Raw genomic sequence first — 12,832 nt, forward strand, 5'->3', positions numbered from 1 at the left:
GGAAGAAATTCTTTTTGATGTTATTCCTGGGTCTACCCCTGTAGAGATAAAATCCATGACCTCCTAGTTGAGAGCATTCTTTCCACTTACAAAGCTTCTTATTACTCAAAGGGTGTTATTTTAACTCATGCAGGGCCATGCATTTTTTTTTGCCAGATTTTGTTTATCAGAGTAAAAGTTTAAAAGTGAAGACAGATCTTAAGGAGGACTAAATTTTCATATAACTTTTGAAATGAAATGTATTTTAACAAGGACAATTGTCTGGCCTTTTCTAAATAACATTCAAGCAGGTAAATTTAGAAGCACATAATATAATGCAGATCCCAAGGCTCATTTTCCAGAACAAATGCACTAAATAATATGGAAAATATCAGTGGGTATAAAAATATTTTTGAATATGTGTTGTCACCATAAAAGTGACCACTGATGACAAAGAGGGGCATTTTTTATATGACTTCTAAATCCAAGTTTAGATGTTTAGTGGAACATGCACAAAAATCCTGTAGGAAACACGATCATTTTCAAAACTGCAAAACGTCTATCTTCCTTTTTTTTGAAAATGGATATGCTTGTGCTCAATGCATCTATCTTTTTGGACCATTTATTTAAAAAAAAAAAAAAAAAAAAAGCACATCCAAAAGAAAAACATACAGAACAAGCTATTGGGATGTAGGAGGGGTCAGCATTGGAGTAGAGTGGCCACACGGTGTCAGGTCAAAAGCACGCCGGGACAAAGGCGCGCGCAGACAACTGAGTGCAACGCGGAGGTGCGCACCGAAGAAAATTACTGTTTTAAAGGGCTCCGACAGGGGGTGTGGGGGGGGAACCCCTCCCACTTTACTTTATACAAATCGTGCTGCGTTGTGGGGCGTTGTGGGGGGGTTTGGGGGGTTGTAACCCCCACATTTTACTGAAAACTTCACTTTTTCCCTAAAAAACAGGGAAACAGTTAAGTTTCCAGTATAATGAGGGCGGTTACAACCCCCCAAACCCCCCACAACGCCGCCACGATCTGTATTAAGTAAAGTGGGGGCGGGGTTCCCCAACAAAGCCCCCCGTCGGAGCCCCTAAAAACACTCTTTTTCTTCGGTGCGCACTTCCGTCTTGCGCTCAGTTGTCGGCGCGTGCCTTTGTCTTCGGCGGTTTTGTCTATGAACCGGCCACACAGACATCCCAGCAGAGCAATGGGGCACCTTAGGAAGCAATGCAGTAAACTTCACTTAGAAAAAGCCCCAGGTACACATCTCACCATAACACCCTTATAGTATATGGCAGTGTCTCTCAAACTGTGTGCCACGGCACAGTGGTGTGCCACAAAGAGATTCCAGAATTTTACTTTATTTTTAAAGATTCCCTTCATAAGTATACACAGGAATAGATGACAGGTACCTCACGTATGGAAGAATCTGTCAATGTTATGAGCGTCTGTGTGCATAAGGATACAAAGGCCCAGATAAGCATCATTCTTTGATGTGATTGGTCCTTAAAAGCTAACAGCAAATAATTTTAGTTTTATTTTTTTATGCAGTAGTTATCCTAATTTGAGCAACAAAGCAATCAAGGCTTCGTTACTGTTGGGATCTTATCTTTGCAAACTTGAATTTTCAGCTCTGACAGATATGAAATCGAAAAAAAAAGAGAACAATTGCAGATGGTAGATGATGAAATGTGTGTTTTTGTCAACTATCGAGTCATTTTTTTAGTTAATTTGCACTCAAAAACAATCACATCCATCGCATTGATTAGCAATTCTATCTATTTTAGTTTCACCATTGTTACTATTACCCATACATAGCTTATAGAACTTTAAAGAACTCTCAAATTTAATTTTTTTGTTGGTTTTGCAATTTTATAATTTCAATTATAAGGTGCTGCAAAAAAACATTTGCTCCGTTTAGTGTGCAAAGCTAAAAAAATTGGAGAGACACTGGTATATGGTGAACCATCCAAATCCTAGCAAAACCTACTGGACCCAACTGTACACCTCACTAATAGCCTTTATGCCTGCAGATGTCACCTATATGTAAATATAGTGGGATTTGGATGGATTTTGGAAAGCTCACATATTCCACCATGAGTGTCATAGTTAGAGTGGGATATGGGCCTGAGTCCCCATCTCTAAGATTGATTACACATCCCTCTGGACTACCCGAGGAACCTGCTTGCTGCTCTATTAGGACTGGCCATAACATCTGAAGCTCTCATACAGGCAGATATGAATAGTTTCATTCACATCTTTGTGGGATGGGAGGGGGTCAGTGGCCACTGGGGGAGTGTGGGAGGGACATGTTTATATCCCTCCAGTGGTCAATTGGTCAGTTTGGGCACCTTTTAGGCACTTATCTATTTTAAATATTTTATTGAGTTTCAAAAATATTTAACAGTGCAATATACAGATTTAGAAGCATACAATAAAATAAGAAACACACATACAGCTTACCAATACCCATAAACCATCATTTTATCCCATCCACCCCTTCCATTGAGTAAGCAATAAAACACAAATACATATATACTTTCTAAATCCACCTTTATTTAAAATAATAAAGTAATCCCTACCTCCTCCCACCCACCCTGGATGTGAATAGAATTAAACTGAATTAAAATCAAAAATCAATTACAATGCAGTAATAAAAGATGTCAACGGGTCCCAAATCAATTTAAAGAACTTACTATGCCCCGTCAAATCAGCATTCATTTTTTCATTCCGATAAGTGGAGCATAAATTAGCCCACCAAAAAGGAAAATTTAGACGATCATAATTCTTCCAATTATGTGTTATCATCAGTCATAATTAGGAAAAGACGACATTAAGACGACATTTATAACGATCTGTGTGTGGGGGGGGTTAATATGTAATAACGTTCCACATATGACTATCTCATGTTAGTGGAAATGATGACTCAAGTATTGCATTTATCTGTGTCTATAGGCACTTATCAATTATTAAAATAGGTCTAGTCCCAACTAGGCCCTGGACGTATTCTTAAATGTTTATGGCAGAAAAATGTCCAAATCAATCCACTTGCACAAATTTCTTCAAGGTAATTTTGTCACAAAAAATGTTTTACTTCTTAGGTCTAGTTTACTTCTAAGTTTGTCCTGGTTTTGTCAAGAAAAATGTCCAAGTCATAATCCCGCACTAGTCCCACCCACATCACACCTCTATCACCCCTCCTTGAAAGTTAGATTGACTACTGATTGACAGCATATATATTCATTTAGACTATAAGCTTCAAAATATTTATTTATTTTAGTATTTATAGACCACTTATGCCCATTCAGGTACTCACGTATTTTTCCCTCTCTGTCCCGGTGGGTTTACAGTTTGACTAATGTAGTGTACCTGTGGAAAATGGAGTTTTAAGTGACTTGCCTAGGGTCACAAGGAGCAGCACTGGGCTTGAACCTGCAACCTCAGGGTACTATGGCTGCAGACCTAACCACTAGGCCACTCTTCCACTAGTCCTCCACATAGCAAATTGGAAGGGTTTAACATGAAAAACACCTACTTTATCTGCCCTTTAATGCCACTTTTGGGACATTTTTCTTTTTTGAAAATGAGCCCCCAAATAACCCATAAGAACCTAAGAATAGCCATACTGGGTCAGACCAATGGTCCATCTAGCCCAGAATCCTGTTTCCACAATGGTCAATCTAGGTCAGAAGTACCAGCAGAAACCCAAATAGTACCCAACGTCCATGCTACCAATCCTAGGGCAAGCAGTGACTTCCTGCATGGCTTTCTCAATAACAGACTACGGACTTTTCTTTCAGGAAACTGTCCAAACCTTTTTTAAACGCATCTAACATTAACTGCTGTTAGCGGCTGCTACGTAAAGATGGCGACCTCCACTCTAAATAGATGTCAACAGCCTTTTTGGTTGAAAGATAAATAATTGGTGAGTCTCTGTAAGGTATACTCTAAAGTGAAGAAAAATCAAGTTTAAGGTAACAAGATTCCTCTTTGGTTTTGTTGCAGTAAGATGTATCAAGGTATCCCTGATGCAGCGACGCTGGAGCTGGGAAACGCTGACTTGCATCAAGAGAGCTGATTACATTGGACCGCATATATTTTGAAGCTTCTCAGGAGCTACTTGAAGAATTCTCAATATATAAGTTAATTAAAAAAGAAGTTCTAAGAAAGTACCTCGACAGAATGATATAAATTGAGGTGAGTTTTTTTGAGCTGATGATTGAAGGAAAGGGAGCAATAACTGTTTGTTTAAAAAGCTACCCTGATTTTTAGGCTTTTTCCTACTCCAATGACAAAGAAAAAAATACCATCTTCAGTCTCTGCAGCTGATCGGACAGTGTGCTTCATAACTCTATTTTGGGGTCCTTTAATTAAGGTGTGCTACCCATTTAGCATGGGCTAAAGATTAGAGTAACATAGTAACATAGTAACATAGTAGATGATGGCAGATAAAGACCCGAATGGTCCATCCAGTCTGCCCAACCTGATTCAATTTAAAATTTTTTTTTTTTTTTCTTAGCTATTTCTGGGCAAGAATCCAAAGCTTTACCCGGTACTGTGCTTGGGTTCCAACTGCCAAAATCTCTGTTAAGACTTACTCCAGCCCATCTACACCCTCCCAGCCATTGAAGCCCTCCCCTGCCCATCCTCCACCAAACGGCCATACACAGACACAGACCTGCAAGTCTGCCCAGTAACTGGCCTAGTTCAATATTTAATATTATTTTCTGATTCTAAATCCTCTGTGTTCATCCCATGCTTCTTTGAACTCAGTCACAGTTTTACTCTCCACCACCTCTCTCGGGAGCGCATTCCAGGCATCCACTACCCTCTCCGTAAAGTAGAATTTCCTAACATTGCCCCTGAATCTACCACCCCTCAACCTCAACTTCACCCTTCAACCTCTGGTTTTACCATTTTCCTTTCTCTGGAAAAGATTTTGTTCTACGTTAATACTCTTCAAGTATTTGAACGTCTGAATCATATCTCCCCTGTCCCTCCTTTCCTCTAGGGTATACATATTCAGGGCTTCCAGTCTCTCCTCATACGTCTTCTGGTGCAAGCCTCCTATCATTTTCGTCGCCCTCCTCTGGACCGCCTCAAGTCTTCTTACGTCCTTCGCCAGATACGGTCTCCAAAACTGAACACAATACTCCAAGTGAGGCCTTACCAATGACCTGTACAGGGGCATCAACACCTTCTTCCTTCTACTGACTACGCCTCTCTTTATACAGCCCAGCATCCTTCTGGCAGCAGCCACTGCCTTGTCACATTGTTTTTTCGCCTTTAGATCTTCGGACACTATAACCCCAAGGTCCCTCTCCCCGTCCGTGCACTAAATTCTAAGGCGCCCATAGAATATAATGGTGCCTTAGCATTTAGCATGCGCTAAATTGGTTAGCCCGCCCTAATAAAAGGACCCCTTTATTTCTTAAAACCCAGAGCAGGAAGCCAGATTTTCAGAGAGGAGGTCATTTTTTTTTATAAGAAACCTCAATAAGCAATCTATCAAATTATCATTCCTACATAAAGTGGAATCACACAGTGCTAAACATATGAGACCAGATTCTGTAAACAGTGCCTAAATCGTCAGCTGCCTAAAAATAATGGCACTGTCCGTGTGTTAATCATGCTTAAGAACATAAGAATAGCCTTACTGGGTCAAACCAATGGTCCAACAAGCCCAGTAGCCAATCCAGGTCACTAGTACCTGGCCAAAACCCAAGGTATAGCAATATTCCATGCTACCAATCCAGGTCAAGCAGTGGCTTCCCCCATGTCTTTCTCAATAAAAGACTATAGACTTTTCCTCCAGGAACTTGTCCAAACCTTTCTTAAAACCAGCTACGCTATCTGCTCTTACAACATTCTCTAGCTTAACTATTCTCTGATTTAAAAAAAAATTTCCTCCAATTGGTTTTAAAAGTATTTCCCTGTAACTTCATCGAGTGTCCCCTAGTCTTTGTAATTTTTAACGGAGTGAAAAATTGATCCACTTGCAACTGTTCAACCCCACTCAGGATTTTATAGATTTCAATCATATCTCTCCTCAGTTGTCTCTTTTCCAAGCTGAAGAGCCCTAACCATTTTAGTCTTTCCTCATACGAGAGGAGTTCCATCCCCTTTACCATCTTGGTCGCTCTTCTTTGAACCGTTTCTAGCGCTAATATATCTTTCTTGAGATAAGGAGACCAGAATTGAACTCAATACTCCAGATGAGGTCACACCATGGAGCGATACAGGGGTATTATGACATTCTTAGTCTTGTTAACCATCCCTTTTTTAAATAATTCCTAGCATCCTATTTGCTTTTTTGGCTGCCGCCACACATTGGGCAGAAGATTTCATCGTATTGTCTACGATGACACCCAGATCCTTTTCTTGGGTGCTAACCCCCAAGGTGGATCCTAGCATCTGGTAACTGTGATTCTTCCCAATGTGCATCACTTTGCATTTGTCCACATTAAATTTCATCTGCCATTTGGACGCTCAGTCTTCCAGTTTCCTAAGGTCTGCCTGCAATTTTCCACAATCCGCATGCGTTTTAACATCTTTGAACAATTTAGTATCATCTGCAAATTTAATCACCTCGTGCGTGGTTCCAATTTCAAGCTTAGGTGCTGTTTAAATAATTGCAATTATCAGCACCTGCCAGAAAACCTAGGCATGTGCAATGCAAGCCAGGGTTTTACTTGCCTACATTGTGGAAACCTAAGTTCTTTTGAGAATTGCATCTAACAGCACCTAAGGTCATCTCTGCCCCTAACTACGCCTACTTTGACCTTAAACGCCAAGATTGCACCTACCTTCATAGGCATCTGCTGGTACCTACCTTTTTTTAATGAGGTTTTATTGGTTTTTAATGGCATGGTCAATTATCGCACCGTTTAAAACTGCCCCCCCCTCCTTTTACGAAGCCGCGTTAGGCCTTTTTATCACCAGCTACAGTGGTATTGGCTCCGACGTTCATAGAATTCCTATGAATATCAGAGCTAATACCGCCGGAGATGGCGATAAGAAAGCTAAACGCGGTTTCATAAAAGGAAGCTAACCCCCTCTTCTATTAAACTGTGCTAGCAATTTGTAGCGCAGAGGGCCGTGCTGAATGGCCCACGCTGCTCCCGATGCTCATAGGAACTCTAGCGCAGTTTAATAGAAGAGGGGGTAAGTTAGGTGGCAATATGGCACCTACTGTTGCGTAACCTATGGTGCCTTTTAAAGAATTTGGCCCATGATGATGAGAACATGGAATTTCTCTAGTTACAACTAGCTCAATGCTCAGAAACCCTCCCCATTTATTCTGTTTACGATTCCTCCTTTTGCCCTACCACTGTGCTTTCTACTTGTTTTTTGGGGGACATTTATTATGCTATGCTTTTGGTCAGATTCAAAACAAATGCTAGGAAGTTTTTCTTTACCCAGCGTGTGGTGGATACCTGGAATGCACTTCCAGAGGACGTAATAGGACAGAGTACGGTACTGGATTTCAAAAAAGGATTGGACAAATTCCTGCTGGAAAAAGGGATAGAGGGGTATAGATAGGGAGCTACTGCGTAGGTCCTGGACCTGTTGGGCCGCCGCGTGAGCGGACTGCTGGGCATGATGGACCTCGGGTCTGACCCAGTGGAGGCATTGCTTATGTTCTTATTTTCTTTTAACTCTGCTGGTAGACTATTTCACATATCTCAGTTAAAAAGAAAGGCTTTCTCTTTTCCCTCTGAACCTCTCTCTCTCTCCAGTTTCAGATCTTGACCCCTTGTCTTTGAATTTTTTTCCTGGAAAATGCCTCATTCCACTCTAGTGAAATCAGCTACATGTTGGAATGTTTCTGTCCTATTCCCCATTTTCCTTCCAGAAAATTGCATTCTGAGGTCCTTAAGTTTCTTCGAGTAGAGTTTGCTTTCCTTGATATAATAAAAAGATAGATAACTGCTTACATTTTATGATTAAGCCCATCCTCATCAGCAAATAATTAAATGCAGCTTGCCAACCATGATACAGTATATTGAATCAGGGTCTCGAGGGCTGCAAGGAACACTTTGTTAAATTATTTTCTTAAACAAGGAGTGTCTCACCGAGTGAAGCACAGCTAGCAAGGGCTACTTGATAAGAAATTGGCAGTACAACATTGCTTGATAATTAAGATCAATTAATAACTCTACAGACCCAAAGGATTCTTGCTTAATTCTCCTCTCCCTGCAGCAAACATTCAAAATGTCAAAAGAGCACTTATTGCCATCTAGTGGACGTTTAATTGAATTGTAGAAGAAAAAAGCAGTTGGCACAATAAAATCCAAAGCAAAATCTTACATAAAAGCAAAGAGGCAAATTCTATAAGAGGCGCCTTAACTTAGGGCTCCTTTTACTAAACTGTGCTAAAGGTTTTTAGCACGGGCTAACGAGGTAAATGCTACGATGCTCACAGAATTCCTAGGGACGTCAAAGCATTTACCTTGCTGGCCCATATTAAAAACCTGTAGCGCCATTTAGTAAAACCAAGTATTGGCTTCACTTATGATCAGCTTCAAATAAATGGGTTTTGATTCTGGATTTGAATGCTGCCAGAGACGGAGCCTGATATACTGAGTCAGGCAGTTTGTTCCAGTCATAAGGTGCAGCAAAGTAGAAGGGACAGAGTATGGAGTTGGCTGTACAGGAGAAGGGTACAGATACAAGAGACTTACCTGATGAGTGGAAAGCCTGAAGGTGGGGGGGGTGGAATGTAGGGAGATATGAGAGAGGAGAGATACTGAGGAGCCGCAGAGTGAATACACTTGTAGGTCAGTAAGAGGAATTTGAACTGTAGATGGAAACGGAGAGGGAGTCAATGAAGTGACTTGAGGAGAGGGGTAATGTGGGCATAGCGATGCAGATGGGATATGAGGTATGCAGCAGAGTTCTGAACAGACTGAAAGGGAGAGAGATGATTAAGTGGAAGGCCAGGTTGCAGTAGTCTAGGCTGATGAGTGTGTGGATGAGGGTCTTAGCAGTGTGCTTCAAAAGAAAGGGTCTGATTTTAGTGATATTAAAGAGAAAGAAATGATAAGTTTTGGCAGAAAATAAATTGAGAAGGAAGACCAGGGAAGACAAGAAAAGGAGAGGAGAGAGAGATGCCAGACCATGGGAGATTGGGGGGGGGGGGGTGGAAAGGAGAGGAGAAAGATGCCCAGAGCATGGGAGAAGGGGGAAGGAGACAGAGATACCAGATCTGAGGGGAGGGGGAAGGAAAGATGGAAGGGAGGGAAGAAGATGGATGCTAGACCAATGAGGTGAGGGATCACTCCTGCCGGTGTTGTCAGGGGGAGGTGTTCTGGGGGAACGCCTCAGCAGGAGGTCCTGGGCTACCTCCTGCAGGGGCAGTTCAGGGTGCCATCTTCAGCAGGAGGGCTTGAGATCCCTCCTGCCGGTTCAGGGTTTTGTCGGGGGGGGGGAGGATCGGGATCGCAGCTGTGGTGGGGGGTGGGCCAGTTATAGGATTCTGTAACCGGCGTTGTTTTTTTGACATACGCCAGTTACAGAATCCTGCTTTCAGGCGAAGGACTGGCCCTTCCTTCGCCTAAAAGGTCTGGGTTTGGGCGTTTGGGACTTGGGCGATTTTTTGGTTGGGAATGTGGTGTAGGGATAGGCGTAGTGGCAGTCTGGGCCAGTAGATTGTTGAACGTGCAGGTAGGCCACTCTCAAAAAAAACCTCAATTTGGGCGGGAGGTTTTTTTTTTTGTTTTTTTTTGAGAATGGGCATTTCTCTGCTGCCTACTTCAGCGTCTACTGACTTAGACCAAAAGGGGACTTAGACGTTTGTTTGTTTTTATTATGCCCCTCTAAGTCAGTGGCACAAGGGAAGTTGGTGCCCAAGGTGGAAGGAAGATGCTGCCTGGCATCTCCCACCCTGGCGATGGAGGATGGTTTCTTAACTGTACTCTCTCTCCCACTGTACCTCTTAAATTCTGCTACTCTTCACCAGCTGTGAGCAGGGTCATCTACCCACTGCTTATGCCAGCCCAAGCCATCCCTTTGACGTAACCTCCTGGTCCTGTGAACAGGAAGATATGTCAGAAGGAGGGCTCAGGGCTGGCATGAACAGCAGGTAGGAGTCCTTGCTCACTGCCAGCAAAGAATAGCAGATAAGAGATCCCCCATTGCTAGGGGTAGGGGAGAGAAGAGAAATGCTAGGCTGCTGCTGGGTGATGCCCCTGCCAAGATAGTGCATGGGTGCTCCTGCCCCCATACTATGCCACTGAGGTAACTCTATAACTGGGCACCCTTGTTTAAGCAATAGTACTGCAAAGCTACCACTAAGGATCACTGGTATCATTTTAAACCTGATGCTTACCATAACCCCAGGAGACATATAAAGTGATGACTTTTTTCCATAACCACAAGACTAGCAATAGCCACCAGAGTAATCAGAAACCCCAACTGTGACACTGTCACACCAAATCCAATAAAGAGAGAAATAAACGCAAAGTCACAACAGTTAGAAAAAGTTAACCCATTGCTTTCCGCCACTAGAATTGGAATGCACCCAATCCCATTTTCTTTGGAATCATTTCCCGAAGTTTTTCCTACACCATCTCTCGAGCAATATAAAATGCAGTCGATTTCACAAGTTGATTCCCGAGTATAAACCTGGAAAAAGTCAACAATCCCTGAACTATCCGGCAATTAGAAGAAAAAAAAAAAAATCACGGCCACTCAGTAACCAGATTTTCCAGCGAGCAAAACAACGCAAGCCGGGAGTATGTGGCAGAAAAACTCACCTAGACAGGCCCGGGGATGGGAGAGTAAACGGTAAAAGGTCTTGCGGGCTCCCGGGGGAACGGAACGCTTCTGACAATAGGAACCGCGGCAGCCCTCTTTCACAGCCTAGGCGTCCGTTTCCATAGAGACAGACGACCGCCATAGTAGCCCCGCCCCCTCCTCCTCCTCTCGACAGGCAGGTGACCCAATAAGAGGCCAGCGGAGGCGGTCCGTTAGCAACGCATGCCCCGAAGGCCCGAATAAACGTTTCTTCGTGAGGAATTGACGCTTATGGTGTATTCTGAATCTTACGCTGGAAACAGTAATGTTTTCACGTTTCCCTGACAGAGGACAGTATACAGTCTGGGGAAAGTGGGGCATGGCGTGTCGGGTATTGTAGTTCGCAGCCCGTCATCTGCAGTGGGAAGTCTCTGGCATGTGACTACGCCTCCCAGAAGGCAGTTGCGGGAGCGCCACTGGGAGCGAGGAGGAGCCTGACGAGAGAGAAGCTGTTGCCGTTCTGTCACCGGGAAGCGGGCGGAGGATGCTGCTTCCGTTGGCCCTTTGCCGTGGTTGCGCTCGGTCTCTGCGGAGGACGGCGGCGGCCGGGCGCCGGGGCTGGGCTAGCTCGGCGGAAGGCGGGAGCAAGGCCCTGAAGCAGTGGACGCTCGTCGTGAGCCCTTACGGCTCGCTGAGGGTACGGCTGCCGTGCGGGGTCAGCGTGCGCTCTCAGGACCCTTTCAGCCACCCGCACGCCGACCGGCTTTTCGTCACCGTGTCCGGCGCGGAGCGCGGCCTCGACCTGGACCACATTGAGGTGAGGTATGACGAGGCGACCCGACGGGTGCAGATCTTGTCGGAGAGCATCGACAGCGGGAGCTCGGTGGATGTCGCCACGCCGCTCAAGTTCGGTATGTGGGCAGGAGGGTTTTGGAGACGTAGTATAGGGGCTCCCCCTCCGCTGGGGTCCGTCCCTAGGTCTGGACACAATCAGGGGGTCTATGTAATATTGGGGGGAGGGGGGGCTCAAGCACCCGCAGAGCTGGCTCCTATGGCTTCAGGTCTGTGATGGTCCTTAATCATTTAAGCCACAGGTGTCAAAGTCGGTCCTCGAGGGCCGGAATCCAGTCGGGTTTTCAGGATTTCCCCAATGAATATGCATGAGATCTATGTGCATGCACTGCTTTCAATGCATATTCATTGGGGAAATCCTGAAAACCCGACTGGATTACGGCCCTCGAGGAGGGACTTTGACACCCTGCAGTGGTCAGCAGTCTGCATCCCTGATGCGAATGGGACTAGGTTCAGCATGAAAGTGGATTTCCTCCTTCCCTGTTATGACTGATATTTGGGCTAGAGCAGGGCTGCCCAAGTCCGATCCTTGAGATCTACTGGCAGGCCAGGTTTTCAAGATATCCACAGTGAATATGCATGAGAGAGATTTGCTTGCACTGCCTTCTTGGTATGCAAATCTCTCTCATGCGTGTTCATTGTGGATATCCTGAAACTCTGGCCTGCCAGTAGATCTCAAGGACTGGACTTGGGCAGCGAGACTTGCCTAATTCTTATGGCTACAGTTGCCTAAGGCAGTGGTTCACAACCCTGTCCTGGAGGACCACCAGGCCAATTGGGTTTTCAAGCTAGCCCTAATAAATAAGTATGAGAGAGATTTGCAGGTAATAGAAGTGACAGGCATGCAAATCTGCTCCATGCATATTCATTAGGGCTATCCTGAAAACCCGATTGGCCTGGTGGTCTACCAGGACAGAGTTGGGAACCACTGGCCTAAGGGACCCTTTTGTGCATTGGTCTACTGTGCCAAAACAGGGGCCTTTGCGGTAAAAAGGCTGCCTTCGCCAGAGTGAACTGTGTCTGATAAGGATGGGAGGGGGTGTGGCTGGAAGTAACTGTTAGCTTACTTAGTAAAGATCCATAGTTAAGTGCTGCTGTGTCCCATTACACTACCGGTACTCTGGTAACAGAGCACATTGTGTGTGGTGGTGATGCATCTCTTGACGCCTCCTAAAGATCCTGGTATCCTTCTGATGCAGTACCCAATCCTTACTATCTTCCCCCAACCCCTTCCATTACACTTTACAACACTGCCTCCTGTCGGAG

At 44.4% G+C, this 12,832-nt stretch overlaps 2 protein-coding genes across 5 annotated transcripts in view; one reads left to right on the top strand and one right to left on the bottom strand.

Annotated features, from left to right (window-relative positions):
* The window catches only part of CCDC146 (coiled-coil domain containing 146), a 190,127-nt gene extending 179,130 nt beyond the window's left edge, over positions 1-10,997 (bottom strand). For 2 of the 3 annotated variants that reach the window (XM_033959109.1, XM_033959110.1), the window contains exon 1: positions 10,735-10,997. The gene's annotated coding sequence lies outside the window, so the exon portion shown is untranslated. The remainder of the gene's footprint in view (positions 1-10,734) is intronic. The other variant, XM_033959108.1, reaches the window with a different exon arrangement.
* A 28-nt stretch (positions 10,998-11,025) lies between these two features.
* FAM185A (family with sequence similarity 185 member A) overlaps positions 11,026-12,832 on the top strand; it is a 50,904-nt gene continuing 49,097 nt past the window's right edge. The window contains exon 1 of one of the 2 annotated variants that reach the window (XR_004540675.1): positions 11,026-11,625. Coding sequence is in view for 1 of the 2 variants with exons in the window: in XM_033959113.1 (XP_033815004.1) it covers positions 11,259-11,625 (367 nt within the window). In the remaining variant the exon portion in view is untranslated. The remainder of the gene's footprint in view (positions 11,626-12,832) is intronic. The other variant, XM_033959113.1, reaches the window with a different exon arrangement.

This window comes from Geotrypetes seraphini, chromosome 9, assembly GCF_902459505.1.
Source record: "Geotrypetes seraphini chromosome 9, aGeoSer1.1, whole genome shotgun sequence".
NCBI classification, from domain to species: Eukaryota; Metazoa; Chordata; class Amphibia; order Gymnophiona; family Dermophiidae; genus Geotrypetes; species Geotrypetes seraphini.